This window comes from Artibeus jamaicensis, unplaced genomic scaffold (genome assembly GCF_021234435.1).
Source record: "Artibeus jamaicensis isolate MK-2021 breed Jamaican fruit bat unplaced genomic scaffold, CSHL_Jam_final scaffold_847, whole genome shotgun sequence".
In the NCBI taxonomy this organism is placed as follows: domain Eukaryota; kingdom Metazoa; phylum Chordata; class Mammalia; order Chiroptera; family Phyllostomidae; genus Artibeus; species Artibeus jamaicensis.
In genome coordinates, this window is record NW_026522057.1 from 3275132 (window position 1) to 3293534 (window position 18403).

The 18403-nt window shown below is 56.9% G+C and overlaps 1 protein-coding gene across 1 annotated transcript; it reads left to right on the top strand.

Annotated features, from left to right (window-relative positions):
• The first annotated feature begins 3405 nt into the window (after positions 1 to 3405).
• CLDN19 (claudin 19) lies at positions 3406 to 7979 on the top strand. Its single transcript, XM_037149773.2, has 5 exons — positions 3406 to 3858; positions 4944 to 5108; positions 5210 to 5294; positions 6938 to 7090; positions 7843 to 7979. Exons 1-5 carry the CDS (start codon positions 3636 to 3638, stop codon positions 7889 to 7891), a joined length of 675 nt encoding a protein of 224 aa, XP_037005668.1. The 5' UTR covers positions 3406 to 3635; the 3' UTR covers positions 7892 to 7979.
• The last annotated feature ends 10424 nt before the right edge of the window (positions 7980 to 18403 follow it).

Below are 18403 nucleotides of genomic sequence, written 5' to 3' on the forward strand. Positions count from 1 at the left end.
GTGGATGAGACTCTCTTCCACCACTCGGAATCGTGGTCCTGAGTGTGTTTCCTCCCCCCGTAGCCTGGGCTTATGACCCAGCCCTGCCTGGACGCACAGGAGCATTCACGATGGGGTGCTCATACAGCAACTGGCGTGATGCTCAGCGCATAGTAGGTACTCCACATCACAGAAAACTGCACCTGCCTGGTTCTGGGCTTCCAGAAGTTTCCACATCAAGGCAGATGACCTTTACCACTCTGACGCGTGCTAGCCAATCACGCAGAGCCTGCAGACTGTCTCAGCAGAGCTCACAAAAGGCCAAGTGCATCCAAGGGCAACGGGACCAGGAAGTGCGTGCAACCAGGGTGGGCAGGTACCGCAGAAGCAGGAGGTGCAGGCAGAGTCCAGGCGCAGACGTGGCCGTGCCTGCTCGGTCCGTGTCTGTAACACGCACGGAGGTGCGTCAGCCATGGCGGGGGCTGGACTGTGGTCTCCGGCACCCTGGGCAGTTGGTGGAGCTCTCAGCACCGGCCTCAAGGAGCCTGCGCTCAGGGTCGTGGGGGAAGGAAAGGGCACCTGCCCTGGGGAGGCTGGGATGCGGACGTGGGACGCGGATGTGGGCTGGTCCAGGGCTGCGAGGCACTTACAGCCAGCAGTCCTGCGGGAGGAGGCAAACAGTGCACCAAGGGCTGCGAATGGAAATATGCAGAGCCTTCCGGGACCCCAGCTCAGGGGCCCGGACCCTGCCTGGGCAGGCTGGGCAGCTGCGGGTAGCCACCTTGCTGGCTGCACTGCTTTCTAGCTGTGTGGCCTGAGGCACGTCCTCTGCATTCCCAGCCCGAGGTTCTTCAGGAAAGTCACGCCCAGTTGGGGGCCGTAAGACTAGCTCCACCTCCAGTGCGGCAGGTGGTGGCTGCCAGGAATGTGCAGGATGGCAACCAACTGAGTCAGAACCTCCTGACTGTCGGCGGGACAGGGCCCAGGAAAGGGCTCCCGTGTCCCCCCCGGGAGGGAGGCAAAAACATTCGGTCCTCGTGCTGCCAACCAGTCCATGATCAACATGTGTCTCCTCAGCACGCACTCTCTACCAGGGACGCCAGGCAGGAGGTGGCAGTGGGTCTTTGGCCAGTCAGTGCACCCCCATTGGGCTGAGTGGGCACAGAGCGGGGGAGGCCCAGCCGGGAAGGGGTCCTGGGAACAGAGCTTTCATTTCTCCAGGCATATTATGTTTTCCAAAAGCACGTCTCACCCATTACTTGACCCCTGTGAACACAACACCATCATGAACCAGACAGGACTGGTGCTATGAGCCTTACAGTTAAGGAACCAGGCCCAGAGAGGCTAAAGGACTTGCCCAATGTCACGCAGAGTGCAGCACAGGTAAAGCCAGAACCCGAGGCTTCTCGGAAGGTTTGTGAAAGCACTTTTCAAACAATGAAGTGTGACACCCCAGGGCAGTTTCTAGTTAGGACTCAGTGGGGGCTGGCGCTCTCCAGCATGCCTGGGAGTCGCTGGGCTGGGCGGCGGCGCGAGGGTGGCGGGAGCCCCGGGTGCAGGAGCTCCTCCAGGTGGGGAACTCCACCCCAGGAGCAGGGTCTGAATCCTAAAAGGCTTTGGAACATGGTGAGGGGAAAGGCCATCTGAGGACATTTTGACAACAGACTCAAAACCCCAAATAACAGAGAAGGGAGATGCAGGAGGGCTTTGGAGCGAGATGTGAGCATGGTCCTGGATCACAAACGCCTCTGGGTCCCCAGTGTGACAGGCTCTGGGGCGTCGTCCAGGAGGGAGGCTGGGCACACACCCTCGCAGGCCTCAGAGCCCAGAGACTTCGGTCAGCTGGCGCCCCCTCTTCGGCTCCCGGCTCCACACTCGTCAACGGACAAGGCTGCAGCCGTGGTCCTGGGCGCCCGTGTGGCACTGACACTCGGTGTCTGTGTGGCCTTGATTCTAAAGCTCAAAGACCTTCCCCAGGTGCTCAGTGGGTCCCCTGGAGTGGCCACTCTTGGCCCTAGCAATGTCCTCTCTCCCCTCGATCCTGCTGTCTTGGCACTGTTTGTGGTAGAAGAGGAGGCTGAACTCAGCACTGACCTCTACAACTGTTTGAACCCTCTGTTTGATTTTCGGGGCCCGCAGGCCTCCCCAAGCACACAGATCCATGGTCTCTGGACTTCACGGCAGGAAGGGCCACAGGAGGCCCTGTGTTCAGAACTGCAGGCCCAACAGCACTCACCCCTGACCCTTCAGGGGGCTGGCTGCTCCCCCAGCACCCACTGATGGGAGCTCCAGGCCATACCAGGGGCCCACGCCTGGGGCGGGCACACAGGGCGGCCATTGTCCGAGTAGTGCCTGGCACCCTCTCGTTTGCATAGCCACGTGAGGAATGCAAGGGCGCAGGCTGGGGACACGTCCCTGGGTGGGGAGTGCTGTGGGGGAGGAAGCTGGGTGGTCAGCAAGCGGCAGGACCCTGCCGTCCCCCAGTGCAGCCCAGCAAAAGCAGGTGGCCCCTAGAAATGAGGGGGCAGCTGCAGGAGGGGGCTGGCAGGAGTGGGTGTGGGGTTGTGACATTCCCCCTGCACCCACGGCAAGCAGAACGTGAGGGGACTGCTAATGAGGTCCAGCAGAGTTAAATATTCCCCGGCTCCAGAGGGCAGAGCTGGGTGGGGGGGAGAGGGAAGGTGGGTGCAAAGAGGGCGAAGCCTGAACCCCAGGAATGTGCAGAGGCCACGGCTCCCTCCCCGCCAGGCTGTGCTGGAGCTGGAAGCTGCTAAGCTAGCCAGCGAGGGGATTAACAGGCTCAACGGCCTGCCTTCCTTCAGGCTGGTGCCAGAAGGTCCGTGCTGTCTCCCACCTCACTGCCAGGCCCCTTGCTGACCGGCAGCCAGGTCTGGCCCAGCCTTGATGAGGTCCCCCTTCTGCCCCCTCAAATCTCAGACCCTACCATGCACATGACCTGGTCTGGCCTCCCCTGCCTTTGATACACATGGCCCCCAGGACCACCTCTCTGCAACACCCCTTCCCCAGCCCAGTCTCTCCATATCTGGCCTCAAACCCCTCTCCACAAAGTGCTCCCTGATGTCTTACCTGGTGCAAATTGGAATTCCATTTCCTTTCTGTCCTACTAGCAGAGAGGACAGAAAGCCCCCCGCTCAGTCCAGCCACCCAGGAGCAAAGTCCGTCATCTCAGGGTTGGTGCTTGGGGGGAATTAGGAGAAACTTAGGGCACTGGTACCAGATTCCTGAAGGGGTTTCCCTGGCAGAAAGGCCCTGAGGGCAAGCAGAGTCCTTCGTCCCAGCCCCTCCCTTCTCTATCCCTGGGGGGCAGTACGGGAAGTGGCCCCCACCTGCTCCACACCAGCTCCCCACCCCCAGGGGGCTGAACAGGAGCTCTGCTGGGACCTGCCCTGGCTTAGCCAGCTGCAGTGGGCGGGCCCCTGGCCCTGCCAGCTCCTCAGCCTCCCCCTGCATTCTAGAGCCCCAGCCGCTGCCTTTGCTGCTGCTGTGGCTGGGCTGCCACCTCTCCTTCTCAGCCTCTTGCCACCGCTGCCTGCCACCCCTGCCCGAAGCTTGGCTCACTTGGCCATGCCCCTGACCCCCCCAGGGACCCTGGCCCAGCCCTGAGCTCTGGGACCCCCAGCCCTCTCCCCTGGGCCATGGCCAACTCAGGCCTCCAGCTCCTGGGCTATTTCCTGGCCCTAGGTGGCTGGGTGGGCATCATCGCCAGTACAGCCCTCCCGCAGTGGAAGCAGTCCTCCTACGCGGGGGACGCCATCATCACCGCCGTGGGCCTCTACGAAGGGCTCTGGATGTCCTGCGCCTCCCAGAGCACCGGGCAGGTGCAGTGCAAGCTTTACGACTCGCTGCTGGCCCTGGAAGGTAGGCCCCCGGCCAGCTGAGTTGGGGGTGGTGGGGGAGGGGGAGGTCTCGAGCAAGCTTTCGCACAGTCCGCCCTCTGCTCTGCACGGGGCGTACTCTTCAGCCCCTGCCCCGTGCACATCTGATAATCCAGGTCAGGCTGGTGCCCCACGGCAGGCAGGGGCTCCAGGCTCTGGCAGCCTTGGGTTCAGATCCCAGACACTGATCCTCTCTGCGTTCCTGTATCTTCATGTGTAAAGGGAGCACTCTGACTTTTACAGGCTAATGGGAGGGTCAGGTGAGAGGAGTGCCTGGCGCTCAGAGAAGCTCAGTCAAGACCCTCCCCTCCACTTCTCATGCTCTGCAGGCAGACACATATGTGCACATGCACACACGCACAAGTGCACGCACGCACACAGGTGCTCAGGCCCACAGGTTCGTCTTCTCTCCCTCTGGGGTGTGGAATGGAACCTGAAAGTTTGGCTCATAAACAGGCGCCACTGCAGCTCCGTTCGTGGCTCTGGGCCCAGCCTCCACCCTCTGCCCCCGGCCCACAGGCCAGAGCTGGCCGCCCCCTGCCACACCAGTCCAGGAAGATCACCCGGCCACCCTGTTCCCCTCAGCCAAGCCCAGGCTGACCCAAGCGGCAGGCACACGACTGCCATGGTGACTCACAGGCCAGAGAGGAAGGTGATGGGAACCAGGATGGCCGGTGAGGGTTGGCATCCTTGCCCAAGGGCCACCTGGGCTGAATGGGGTCTCAGACGCCCTTAGTTCCTCCTTTTGCTGAACTCGAAAAGCCCCAGGAGAAGCTGCCCCTGCTGCTTGGGTGGGCAGGACCGGTCCAGAAGGGCACCCCCAGCCAGAACGCAGCTGATGAGAGTGCAGACTGCCCCGTCGCCACATGCCGCCCAGAGGAGCCTGCAAGCGAGAGGGAGCAGTGGGGAAGCTCGGCTTCACCCCTGTTTCAGGACCCTCCTACTGCCCGGTGCGGGGGGCGGGGGGCAGTCCAGGAGGAGCTCCCAGGTCCTGCTCCAGCCCCTCCCATGCTGGGCTCCACCCCCCCCCACCTCTCCCACCACTGGCTCAGTCCCTCCTGCCCCCAGGGCACATCCAGTCAGCTCGAGCCCTCATGGTGGTGGCCGTGCTCCTGGGCTTCGTGGCCATGGTCCTCAGTGTCATCGGCATGAAGTGCACCCGGGTCGGAGACAGCAACCCCATCGCCAAGGGCCGCATCGCCATCTCCGGGGGCGCCCTCTTCCTCTTGGCAGGTGAGTGCTCCTGGCTGTTTCTCCACCAGCCTGGCCATGGCAGGGAGCCCCGCCCTGCTGGCCAAGCCGGGGCAGAGCTGAGCACCCCCCTCTGTCCTCAGGCCTCTGCACCTTGACTGCAGTCTCCTGGTATGCTACCCTGGTGACTCAGGAGTTCTTCAACCCGAGCACACCTGTCAATGCCAGGTGAGTGCCAAGGAGCCACTGACCTTCGTCCTGCAGGGTACGTGGAGGGGGAGTCGGGGGCCAGCCCCAGGTGCTGCCACTGAGAAGCTCCCTGGAGCAGGGGACCAGGAAGGGTGTGGCTGGGCCCCCCGAAGGAGCAGGAGGTCTGTGGAGGACACCCCAGGAGCTAAGCGCCTGGCTCTGGACTTAAGTCCCAGCTCTGCACGTGCTGGCTGTGTGCCGGTGCCAGTCCCTCAGTCCTTCCTTCCTTGCTGGTTCCCTCCCTGTACCACGGAGCTGGGACCCAAGGACCCAGCTCACACGTGGTGGTGAGGGTTCAGTAAGATGGGTGGGTAGGGGACTTGGCACAGTGTGCGGGCCCTGGGGAGCACTCAGCCAAGCCCCGCTGCTGTCACTCCTGCTGGAGGAGGAACCTGGGGTGGGAAGGGGGTGGCTGACCAACCCTCCAGCCGTGCTGCGAAGAATGGTGGGGAAGGGGCAAGGCCAGTGAGGTGCTGTTGCAAAGTCTGGAGCAGAGGGCTTGGGCCTGTGCAGGGGCGAGCAGTGGAGAGTAGGTCAGAGATATTTCCAGGGCAGAATGGTCAGGACGTGTACAGCCAAGGGCGTGGGGGCTGAATAGGGGGCTCTGTGAAGAGACTGGGCCCCTACGGGCCAGGAGCAGTGAATGGGATCATCTGGACCCCAGACATCCCCACTGGCCTTGAGTGGGAAGGGGGCGGAGGATAAGAAAAGATGTCTGGGCTGCTGCTGTTGGGAGGGCTCCCTGGAGGAGGAGGAGGAGGAGGGATGGAGAGGAAAAAGAATGAGACCTCCGCTGTGCTCCCTGAGGCTGGCCGCTCTGGCCACGAAGACCTGCCAAGTAAGAGGCAGCTCAGCTTGGGGATGCCAGGCTGGTACTGCCCCTTCATCCCTTCAACACTCCCCAAGGCCACCTGGGCAGCTGGTCCTGTGCTGGGCCCTGGGGATACCGACAAGTCCGGTGTGGTCTGCCCTCGAGGTCCTCCCCAGGGAGCTGAGCAGGCAGGGGACCGAATGGCCACCTAGTGTGTCAGCGCAACTGGGGGAGTACAGAGGGGTCTGGGAAATTGCCCTCCAAGAGGTGGTTTCTTAGTGGGCCGTGAGGGCTGAGCGCAGTAGGCACAGAACAGAGACACTCCAGGAGGGGGCGCCTGGTGCAAAGGCACAGACTCGGGGAGGCGCAGGGCACCTCCGGGCAGGCTGGCTGCCAGGGCCTGGGCGTGGAGAGCCTGGACTGCCAGGTGGAGTGGGGTCTGCCCTTCTCCAGGGGGCAGTGGGGAGCCCTGGCTGGGATTTCTGTAGGCCAGACCGTGACTGCAAGAGACGGCAGGGACTGCACTACTCTCCCCACAAGACGTGTGGGCCCTCCCTCACCCCCTCCAAGGGCCGGCTGAGGAAAGGGGCCGAGGTTGCACAGGATCGCCTTGCTGGATTGGGGTCAGAGCAAGGATGAGCATTGATCCCGGCTTATCCTGAGAGGCTGCTAAGGCTTGTGAGGGCTCCTGTCTCGGCTCCTCACTCCCTGCCTGCCTCCTGCCAGGGCCAAGGCTAGGGAGACCCCGGTGAAGACTGAGGCAGCTGGGGTGGCACCCTCACCTGATGGCATCCTCCCTTACCCCTTGCAGGTACGAGTTCGGCCCTGCTCTGTTCGTGGGCTGGGCCTCTGCTGGCCTGGCCCTGCTGGGGGGCTCCTTCCTCTGCTGCACATGCCCAGAGCCTGAGAGAGTCAACAGCAGCCCACAGCCCTACCGGCCGGGCCCCTCAGCTGCTGCCCGAGAGTACGTCTGAGCCCGCCAGCCCCAGCCAGCCCCAGCCAGCAGTCTCCCACCCAGCACTCCGAGGCCCCTGCAGCACCCTGGGCAGGCCCAGGAGGACACAGGGTATCCCCTGAGCTCGGATGGGGCTCTGAGCAGTTTGTCCCCAACATAGGAACCCACCCCTTGCTCTGAGACCCAGTCACTCAGAGAGAGGCCAGAGCAGGACCTAGCCCACAGGTGCACGCGCAGGTCCAGGTGTACACGCAGGTCCAGGTGCGGGCATGGGCCTGGCCACACAGTCTCTTGGCACCTTCGTGTTCCCCCATGGTCCAGGGCCCCCGCCTTCACTGACAGCTTATTGATTCACTCAAGGGCAGCTTGAGTGCCATGCTGGGCCCTGTGGACAAAGCAACTAAAATGGACCTTGGCTTCTCACAGCCTCCCTATGAAGGAGACAGTGCTGGCATGACAAATGTCCCCACATGACACACGAGGAAACAGGTTCATGTGCGGCTTGGCCCCATGGTCTCTGAGTTCAGGGCTCAGCTCTCGGCGCGCCCAGCCTGGCGTGGATAGCCGCACAGAGGGCTGGGCCGGACCGGGCCTCGTCACCCCCACCCCAGGAGTGGGCCCCAGGCAGGGCCGCTGCAACGCCCGTCTGACCCCACTGGCCAGTCCCCGGGCCTGGGCCTGAACCCCAGAGCGCCCACCCCTCCTTCCCCCACCACGGCTGCTCACCCCACTAACCAGCTCTCCTCTCTTTTGACTTTCAGACCAATTCTTAAATTGTCGGCCTCCTCCAAGGCCCCCCTGGGTGTGTAGTGTCCCAGTCCCCGCCTGACCCTGCATCCTTGCCACACCTACACTGTGTGTGTGGCCTTGTTTTGGAAAGAGAAGTGAACGTCCAGCCCCTGTGTGGTGTTGTTTGATCTGCTCCTGGCGTAGTCAGCGTGTGGGCTGGTCTGGCGAAGTCAGAGCTGTTCCCAGGGGTTGTTGGGCATAGAGACGGGGAGACGGAGGCCCAGGGTGGGTCGTATAGCAGGGCTGAGGCTGACCAGGACTCCTGCCCCCTGGCCTGTGACCTCCTGAGGCTGGCCTTGGGCTGGCACCAGGACCTCCTTGATGGGAGGCCCCATCCTGAGGCCTGGCCCGGCACTGGGCCCGCCCCCAGGTCAGCCAGCCCTTGGTCTAAAGACAGACAGTCCCACCCCTGTTACTCAGCCTGCCCCTCAGAGCCCCCCTTGGGGAACCCCCTGGGAGAAGGGAGAGTCCCTGAGAGGCCCTCCAGCTGGGTTCCGGGGATCAGAGCCAGGACGAGGAGACGCTAAGTGGGGAAGGTACGGAGGCAGGAAGGTACGCGAGGCCTCTCAGGCGTTAGGACCATCCCGAGGAAGGTTGGAAGCCCCAGGCTTGGCTTCGCCCCAATGCTGCTCCTGTTCTTCGCCCACCGTTCCTCTTCTCCAGTCTGCTGCGGCCCCTTACCTCCCCCGGCCCCAGAACCAGAGCAGGGGGAGCCAGAGGGCGGCTGGAGCACCAGCCCACTCGGAGGTACAGTCAGAACTGGACGGGTTATTGGTCTTGCAGTTCAGGTGACTGGCCCCTCCTCTGAGAGCGGGGAGCCTTCTGATCAGTTCCTGCCCTCAGGCGCAGGCCTCCCCCACCCCGAACGCCCTCCTGGGACCCTGAGTCCCTCTCCGGCCACTGCCTTCCCTCTCTCATGGGGGAAGAGCTGAGCGTGCCTGCCGCCGCCTTCCTGATGCCCTCACCCGGCTTCCTCCACCGCCTTCCTGCCACCACGTCTCACCCAGTCGAAAACCCCAAGGACAGAGCCCAGCCTTCTCCCTGAGCCTGACGCTGAGAGGTGGACTCTGACAACTGGCCGTCGGGGACGTTACAGGGGAGGGAAGGCGGGGAAGAGCGAGGAGCCGCCTTGGGACAATTCCTGTGGCCCCTGGCGGGCAGCCGCCACACAGCCAAGTAGCCTTGGGAATAAACGGCTGCTGCAGGAGGCCAGTCGGGCCTGTGGCCAGAGGGGGTGGCCGGAGGGTGACCCTAAATGAGTTTACTGGACTCCTGACCCTCGAGCCACGACTGAGAACTACGAAAGAGTCTGTCTGGGAGCCTGTGCTAAAACCCCGCGGTTCTCACTTCTGGGGCACATTCGAGTCGCCTGGGGAGCTGAGGCCTGGGCTCCACCCCCGACGCCCCCACTGAATTGGCCTCTGGGTTCAGGCACCTCCATGGGACCACAGTGTGTGGGCAGCACCTCTGTGAGGCCTAAAGTCGGGGCCGAGTTCTTTGCCCCTCTGACGGGTCTTGGAGGGAGGAAGGTGCCTACGAGAAGAGGGGAGGAGGGGAAAGACGAGAGGAAGCCCTGTCTCCCTGGGCTTCCTAGACCAGGCCCTCCCACGAGAGTCCTGCAGTCTCCCAATAAATGCACCACCTGTGCTGAACAATGCTGAGTTTGATTTCTGTCCCACACAGCAAGAGAGCCCTGACTCACAGCAAATTTGGAACCTGGGATCTGAGTGTCACAGTGAAGGCTCCTGTCACAGGTGCTGGCCGAGTGGGGTGGGACGTGGGGCTGCAAGGCTTGGCCTCCCCGCTGGGCTGGGGGTTGGGCAGTCCCTGCTGTCTGGTCCTGAAGCGGCTGCCAGGACACCGTGTGTCATCTCCTACTAGGTTCGGTGTCTACCAGAAGACCGTCACCGAGCAAGGGGCCAGGCCCACACACACAGAAACCAAAACTATGGCACCCGCTTTTGAGAAAAGAAAGGAGCTTTATTTGCCAGTCTTCGGGCAAAGAGACGGCAGACATGACATCAAATCTGTCTTCCTCAGTCCAGGATATGGGACAGGATTTTAAGGGGTAACTGTTAGGGGTTCATAAGTGTTTCCCAAGTGTTACTCGTAAGCTGAGTATCCAAGGGTTAAACTTTTGTTCTGGGTCTTGTTAGAAACAAGAAGGAACCTGGTCCTTCAGTCACAGGACGTGGTAGGAAGATGTCGAGACAGAACCAGCTGGCAGCTCGCTCAGGGTTCCAGGGACAGGCTGTGAGACAGCCACGCTCCATGCCAGGGGCGGGCCTGACAGCCAGGCAGGGACAACTTCCGTGGGGTCCTCTCTGAAGGGAAGCCAGAGACTGCAGAGGCGAAGGGCCGGCTGGCCACCTGCAACCCAGGGAACACCAGTGAGCAGCGCAGCGGGTGCCGGCAATGGGAAGATGTCCGGGAGAAGCGAGGAGGGCTGGAAGCTGGAAGAGTTTGGGAATCTGACCCCCGGGCCTCTCTTGAGGCAACCTCTTTCAGGTCTATGGGTCGCCTGGGCGACTCTGCTGGCCTGAGGGCTGGAATTCCTGCCCTCAAGGCTGGATAATTCGCAGGAGACAAAGGCTATGATTCTAAAGCATCTGCCATCGCTTATTTGCAACATGGCTCCTCCAAGAACGAACCTGGCCGGGGGAGGAATACACCTGAGTGCCCCTGAGGGGGAGTGAGGCGGGCCTGAAGTAGCAGGTCAGGGGGCCGTCTGTTGCCCCTGAGGATGTGCATATGGACTGTTAGAGGACGGCAAGGAATTATGGTTAGTTCTGTGTTACAAGTACTGTTCATTTTGTGTGCTGCTGACACTGTGGTTCCTTTTTTTTAACCCTTATCTGTCAGAAGTGCACACTGACACGACATAATGGCTGACTTTGCTTGAAACTATTCTAGGAACAAAAAGGTCAGGGGCAGGGGTATTTATTGGTAAGACTAGTAACCATCGGTACTTAGGGGTTCACTCTGTTCTTCTGTGTGGGCGTTCGCAAGTGAGACGCATACAATGTTAAGAATCCCTCCAAGTTTTTCAGATTATCCCACTTCAGTTTACGGCGGTGACACGCAGCAGCTGTATCTGAATCAGGTGATAAGAGTTAACACCTCTAGGAACCGCAACAAGTCAAAATTGCGCATCCCTTGGTAGAATGCACCAAACAGCCTCATTTAAATGATGTTCCTGCTGGAGGTACATACACTGAATGTACTGAAGAAGACAAGACAGGAGACTCGAAGTTGAGGTTACTCTACAAAATAACAACCATGCAAGTTACGAAGGACAAAGAAAGACCGAGGAGACCAGAGAGAGGGAGCCGAGTGCTGCGGGTGATCATGCACCAGATCCTGGACCGGAACGGACATTCTCGGGCTGACCAGTGAGATTCACATGGTGTTTGTGGTTTACCTGGTGCTGTGTCAACGGTGTCTGAGCTGGACAGTTCACGGTGGTTTTGTAATGTCCTTGTATGTCAGGAAATACACACTGAAGTAGTAAGACGATGAGGAGGCCTCAGAAAAAGCCTTCATAGATGCACATGAAGACAGCCAGGCAAATATTTGCAGTATAATATTAATTAAGCAACCTGAGTGAAGGGCATACAGGAGTTCTCTGAACTAATAAAAATCTTTATTTCACCCGCCAGGGCTATAAGCATCTTATTCTTTCTTTTTTAAAAAATATATTGTTAAAAGATTTTATTTATTATTTATTTTTAGAGAGAGGGAAAGGGAAGGAGAAACATAAAGAGAGAAACATCAATGTGTGGTTGCCTCTCGGGTGCCCCCTAACGGGGACCCGGCCCACAACCCAGGCAAGTGCCCTGACTGGGAATCAAACTGGTGGCCCTTTGGTTCGCAGGCTAAAAACATCTTTTTTTTTTTTTTTTAAATTTTATTTAGTTACTTTTCAAGTACATTTTTTTTCTCTTCCCCCCCCCTAAAAACATCTTTAAGACAGTTATTTAATAATCTTTGTCTAGTGCATCAGCTACCAGGTCTTTCTCAGGGGACAGTGTCTGCTGATTTATTTGTTTTTTGGAATGGGCCACATGTCTTTGTTTGCATGTCTTGTGATATTTATTGTTACTGTAGTATTGTTTTTAAAAACCAGTCATTTGGGCCCTGGTTGGTGTGGCTCAGTGAGTTGGCCTACAAACCAAAAAGTCACCAGTTCAATTCCCAGTCAGGGCGCATGCCTGGGTTGTAGGCCAGGTCCCCCGTTGGAGGAGGCAACCAATTGATGTTTCTCTTGCACATTGATTTTTTTCCCTCTCTTTCTCCATCCCTTTCTCTCTAAAAAAATTAATAAAATCTTTTTTAAGAAGCAACCCTGGTCATCTAATAATGTGGTAACTCTGGAAATCAAATGTCGTTCTGCCCTAAGTTTGCAGTATTTGTTGTTACTGTTTTCATTGCTCTAGGCTGTCTCTAAGTCAAATACTGGCCTAAGGTGTAAATTCAAAGTCTTTTCCGATTGTATCTGAACCTGTGACTCTCCTTGGATGTGGGCAGCGACTTTCTAATTTCCTCCATGTCTGTGGTTGCCTTCAATGGTTCCCTAGTCTCTAATGTCTGGCTCCTAAAAAGAGAAAAAGACTAAAACCAATGGGGTGGAGGGAGGCACCAGGCCTTCGTAGCCCCTGGAAGTCACTTCGGCTGGCGGAGAGGGATGCAGCGAGGGGGCAGGTGCAACAACAATGGCCGCCGCCTCTGTGTCTGCACCTCCTTGCTCGGAGGGAGCAGTAAACGACCAGAACACAGAGCCCTGTTATTGGGAGGACAGGGTCCTCATTGCCCACCCTGGCTCTGCAAACTGCGTGCAGGGCTCCAGGCACGTGCACACGACTGCCTGCCACAGGGTTGGGCTGCACGGAGGGTGAGCAGCTGCTGCAGAGCTAAGGGCTGAAACTCCCAAAGTGAACCCCAGTTTACTGTCTAAGCCTTCTCTGGAATGTCGCGAGTTTTCCACAGACTGCAGAATTCCAGAATAGCCACAGCAGACCAATTCGGCCAGTGTCCTTGTCTCGGTTGGGGATGGATTCCAGGTGCATCATACTCAGCTTTCTTCCCATAATCTTATCTCACTTCCTTACTGTTTGATGATTTTTTTATGTTACTGTGTCCTCCAAGCAGTAGACACCCAAATAAGAGTAAACATGTGGGAGAAAATAGGGCAGGAGCTCGGAGAGCCATCGGATAGTCCCTGCTTGAAAAAACATCGATGGACGGGTCCTGGACCACCACACAGCCTAGAGAAAAGTTGGCAAAGTCACGGAGGGAGTCTGTGAGCCAAGGTTGGCTGCCAGAGGAGACCTGAGTCCTTCAGGAACAGCACTGCTCTGAATCCGGGGGGGTGTGGCCTCTGGAGGAGCACAGGGGCCGATTTCAGAACAAAGCATCATGGGTCACTTCTGCTGCCTGTCACTGGAGATCTGCAAGTCACATTCTCATGGCCCCGCACTTTCCGTTTGCAGTTTTCACAGCTATTTTCTCATTCAGTTTTACGACTTCCTGTAAGAGTAACAGCCAAGATGAGCTGAGCACTAATAAAGTGTCAGGTAGTATTATCTGGTTTTCACTTCATCCTCACGAGAACTTTTGGAAGTCGGTATTGTTTGAACCTGTTTTAAAGTTGGTGTGAAATGCTGGTTCTCAGGCTCCTCTCCTGCATTGAGATGAGGCACTTTGATGCGGGGAGGAGGCAGGAATCGTTTCCCGTCCTGTGGAGAGTCCAGAGACCACACTGAGAGATAGCTCAGGGTTCCACACTGACTCCCGTGTGAGCGCCCTGCAGGGCCCCTGGGAGGTCGGGCTTCCTCGTCAGGTCAGGAACTCAGGTCTTCTGACTTCAGATCGCTTTCCTTCCTGTGTCTCAAAATGACCTATGAAAACTGAACTTTATGCCCAGGGTAAAATGAAGCATGTTGGTGTACCATACTCGGAAAGCTGTCCTCCTAGTTCTTACCTTCTCCCTCCCCTTATAAACAAGTCTCCTTATCTATCTCTGGAATGGCTTAAACTCCCACTTTGCCCTGGGCAGTCTTCTCCAGCCAGTGAAATTGATAACCCCGCCCCTTCCACTCTCACCCTATCCGCTAACGTGGAGATGGGGGGGGCGTGGCGACGGTGCCCCACCTTCCAGCAACAGCCGCTTCCTTCCACTTGAGCCACCTGTGGAGCTTCTGCCCTGTACAGTTTTAGATCTGTTGGATACAGCGGTAGTGAACAGCACGGACAAAATTCCTGCCTTTACCTTCCAGCAAAGGGACAGAATAAAGTAAACAGAGATTCACAGGTGAGGAGAGGCACCGCGAAGGGCAGAGCAGGGTAAGGAGGCTGGGAGAGCTGGGCTCCCCGTGGGGAGGGCTGCACACTGAACACAGCGGTCAAGGAAGGTGGGGTAGTCAGAGCCCTGGCAGCTCTGCGGGAGGAAGCCGGTTGTTGGTTACCCAGGGAAACAGTCTTCCTGTCAGGAGGGAGAAGCACGTGTAAAGGCCTTGAGGAGGGATTGTGCAGTAAACGGGGGTGGGGGGGAGCAGTGTGGGAACGGGCGGTGGGGGCACGTGACCCTGAAAGCCTCCGAGGGGTTTTGAGCAGACAAGTGACCCAAATTCTGACATAATTTTTAAGACACGGGCTGGCTGCTGTGTTGAGAACTGACTACGGGAGTGGGGTGGGGTGGGAAGGGAGGTTGCAGGGAGCTCACCCAGGAGGCCACTGTAACAGCCAGGTGAGCCCCGGCTGGTGTGGCTCAGTGGACTGAGTGCCCGCAGACGGACCGAAGGGTCGCTGCCTGGGTTGCGGGCTGCTCCCCGGCTGGGGGCCTGCGAGAGGCAGCCAACTGCATTGCTGTTCCTGTCTCTCTAAAAATAAATAGTTTATTTAAAAAATCTTTAAAAATAATCCAGGTGAGATGATGTGATTGGAAGTGGTCAGAATCTGGATATTTCAAGGGAAGAATCGACAGGATTTGCAGATTCATTGCATGTGGTGTGAGAAAAAGAGAGATGACTCTGAGAGGCTGGGACCTGTCAGGAGGGACTGTCCCCACCACGGGGAAGGCTGCGGAGACCAGAGCCCTGCTCCCGCCTCCACCTCTCCGCCTGCGCGTCTGGGGCCCACCCCCACACTCACGGGACTGCTCTCGCCTGTAGTCTCTCCGGTGCTGGTCAGCCTCTGCCTTCTTGGAACTCTTGGCTTTGATGCCACCTGAACCATTCCTACTTTGTTCTTTAGGATTCTGATGTCCACCTTTCTAGATTCAATACATTTTTCTGGTCAACCAGTTTTATGTCCTTGTTCCACAAGTTTGGGCCTCCGCTGTCTCCTCTTCATGAATGCCCCTTAAGTAATGACTTCATCCATGACGATAGCTAAGAGCTGCCTGCTGGGCGTCAAACATCCAGCTTCGACCTACACCCCACTCAGCTGCAAATCCGCTTCCCACCGGTGCCCCCCACCCCTGGCACCTCAAACTCCACGTACTTAAAACAGGTTCTCCCCTCTTTTGCATTGTCTACTGCCAGCAGATGGTACTGTTTGCAGCAACATCCGGCAGTCATGCTGGGGGTCTCCCCCTTCTCCTCCCTACATTTGGCTGGTCACCCAGATCTGTCAGTTCCATCTCTGACATCTCAAACTGGACCTCCTTCCTTACTGCGGTACCAAGCAATGGTCCAGGTCATTTATACGGACTTGTGCAGCAATGTCCAGATTGTTCACTTCTGATCAAACTCCCCCCACCACCCTCCTCATCCAGTTGTCTTTTCAAAGTGAAAAGAATTCTATTAAAAAGGAATCCAGATCCCCTACCACTAGGCTCCTGAGCCCAGACAGAATTCAAGCACAGGGCTGTACAGCTGGCTGCCCTAGGCCTGTGAGCGGTGCTAAAACATCGCTAGAAGAGATGTAGATATGGTAGAATTCCAGTCCCCTCTCCTGTATCATGGATAGCCTTTGCAAGCAGGGAGGGGCAGAGTTCCTATGACTGCTCCTTCCCTGCCACAGGCCAGCCCTGCCCGTCAGACTAGCCCTTCCTCCAGCAGAGCTGCAGGACTGAGCCTGTCTGGTGCTACACCACTGTTTGCCTCGGTCTCCACCCGGTGTTCAAGCCTCCCACTTCAGCTGTCCCTATCTGAATTCCCGCTGGCCGTCTCCTACTCCTATTCTGACCCAATGTTGCTTTCTTCCCAAACCTTCCACTGTGCCCTCTGGAATTCAGTCACCAGCTTATTCTGAAATGTCCATTCACTTTTTTACTCTGCCGCTAACCAGACCCACCACTTCTGATGGAGTCCCTTCAGTGACGTTTTGTCTGACCAGAACTCTCGGCATGACACTGCTACTTCTAAACCCCCCCGCCCCCCGCAAGGCCTCGACAGCTCCGTCTTTGAAGCTAGCACCTGCAGACTAAATCTGTAATCCGGCAGTGTTTCTTGAAGACTTTAATTGCAGGGTCACACCTATCACTTCTACCCTCACTTGTGGCAACCTCAGTGCCCAAAGGGAGGTCCTTTGAATACCATTGTTTACTTTTGGCCTTTTTCTCCCAGTAATGTCTCCATTCCTCCTGTCTTCCACTCACATGACAACTGCCTACATGTCATTAATCAGTAACCGCTCAAGGGTGAGCATGGCTGTCTAGGACCAGCACCTCCTTTCCTCCCCACTCCCTCAAACTGTTGAGTCAGTTAAGAACACTTGCCCACTCCCAGACCACCTTCCGTCACCAGAGAACGCATGCTCTTACTGGCTTTAGCCAATCAGGACCCATCCCTGGATCTGGGTTTGGGAAAGTGGATGCTGGGAACATCACTGTCAACTATAACCCTACATTCACTCTCAACACCTTTGCTATTTTCTTCCTCTGAAGGGAGCTGGCAATGCCAATAAACACCACTCCCACCTGCTGGCAATCTGATTTCCCTGGTTACGTTTGTTTTCCCATTTTCTAAGACAACTATTTGTCATGCACTACACAATGTTTTGTCAACTCTGGTCTCACAAGGTTACAAGGGAGCTCAATTTCCTCTAAGAAATGAAAGGGCACGTGGCTCAGGAAGTTTTTCCCTGATGGGATCACTACCTGTAGCGCTGGGCAGTAGCCTCCCTCTCACCCACAGCACCTCACCCGTCAGTGCCCAGGTGACATCCCCGTCACCGGTGTGTCAGCAGAGGAGCCCGTCCCCTCGGCACTACAGCCCTCCCCGGTCTGCCTCGATGGTCTTCGGAGTACATTGCTGTGAGTTCTCCGTTGCAGGTCGCAGACCCTGTGCAAGAACACAGGTCCCCAGGGACTCCCTTAACAAGTGTTCAGTGTCACTCCACGCTAGTAAAGGGTTTCTGTGGCTGTGTGGAGGCGGCCTGTTCCTCCCTGCACTTTGGAAATGTTTTTCTCCCTGAACACGCCAGAGCTCCGAAGAAATGTTTTATGGTTAATAGATTGGGTAATGAAGCAAAAAACACACTTCCCAAGTCAAAATACCGAGTTCTCAGTCCCCTCCCCTCCCCATGTTCAACGACCCCTCCGTTTTCTATGTTCACCAGAGTTCCTTAATCCATGGCTCCAACATGCAACAACCAAAACCAGTGCCTCCCCCCATCTCAGTTATTCCTCCGGACCCTCAGGTCAAGTTTTACTCTCCCCTTAGTCACTACCACGGTGAGCTACACCTTGCCTAGTGTCCTCGGTATTTCCGATCCATCCAGCTAACATCCCTGTTCGTGGAGCAGCACCGACAGCCCTGAGGTTTCTGACCTTGTTAGGAAACAAGCAGGGGAACGGCCTGTGGCCAGCGTTCTGTCTACAGTGGTGCCCAGTCGTGTCCCAGGCCTCTACTCATCACTCGTCTCAGCCACACCAACTTCCGGTCCCACAAGCGCCACTCCCAGTAAATGCCCTGTACAGGAGTGCCGTTTTTAACCTTTTGTATCACGTTTTACTGTACCCGTTGTTTACTTACCATTGTGTTGCAGTTGCCTAGTGTTCTGTACGGGTCTGTAGCCTAGAAGCAGTAGGAAGGTTTGAGAAGCACACCTCACAATGTACTTCTCAGAACACACTGGTGACATGTTCCTGCACATCCTCCTCTAACTCCCAACATCTAAGATTCGCCAAGACAACTTACCAAACTTAAATCAATAGGTGAAATGACATCAAGTCCTAATATCCATGAACATAAAAGCCTTAACTTTTAATAAGTCCTCAATTTTTAATGTTAATACTTTTGCTTCTTTCCAGATTTTGGAAATATTATAGTCCTAAATCCATTTTCTTGATACTGCCATTATTTTTATTAGCTAATATAGATAAGTATTAGCCACTTATTGACAAATTACCCACTAATTTGACCAAAAACATGTTTTTTGTTACCAATATCCCTGATATGTATTTCCTTTCCAATCACTTATTTCGCTGTACTGCCTAGGCCCATCGATATAATCGATAGAAATCATGATAGCATCCTCACCTTCATCCTCATTTCAAGGGTAATGGAATATACTGCATGCCTAATATAT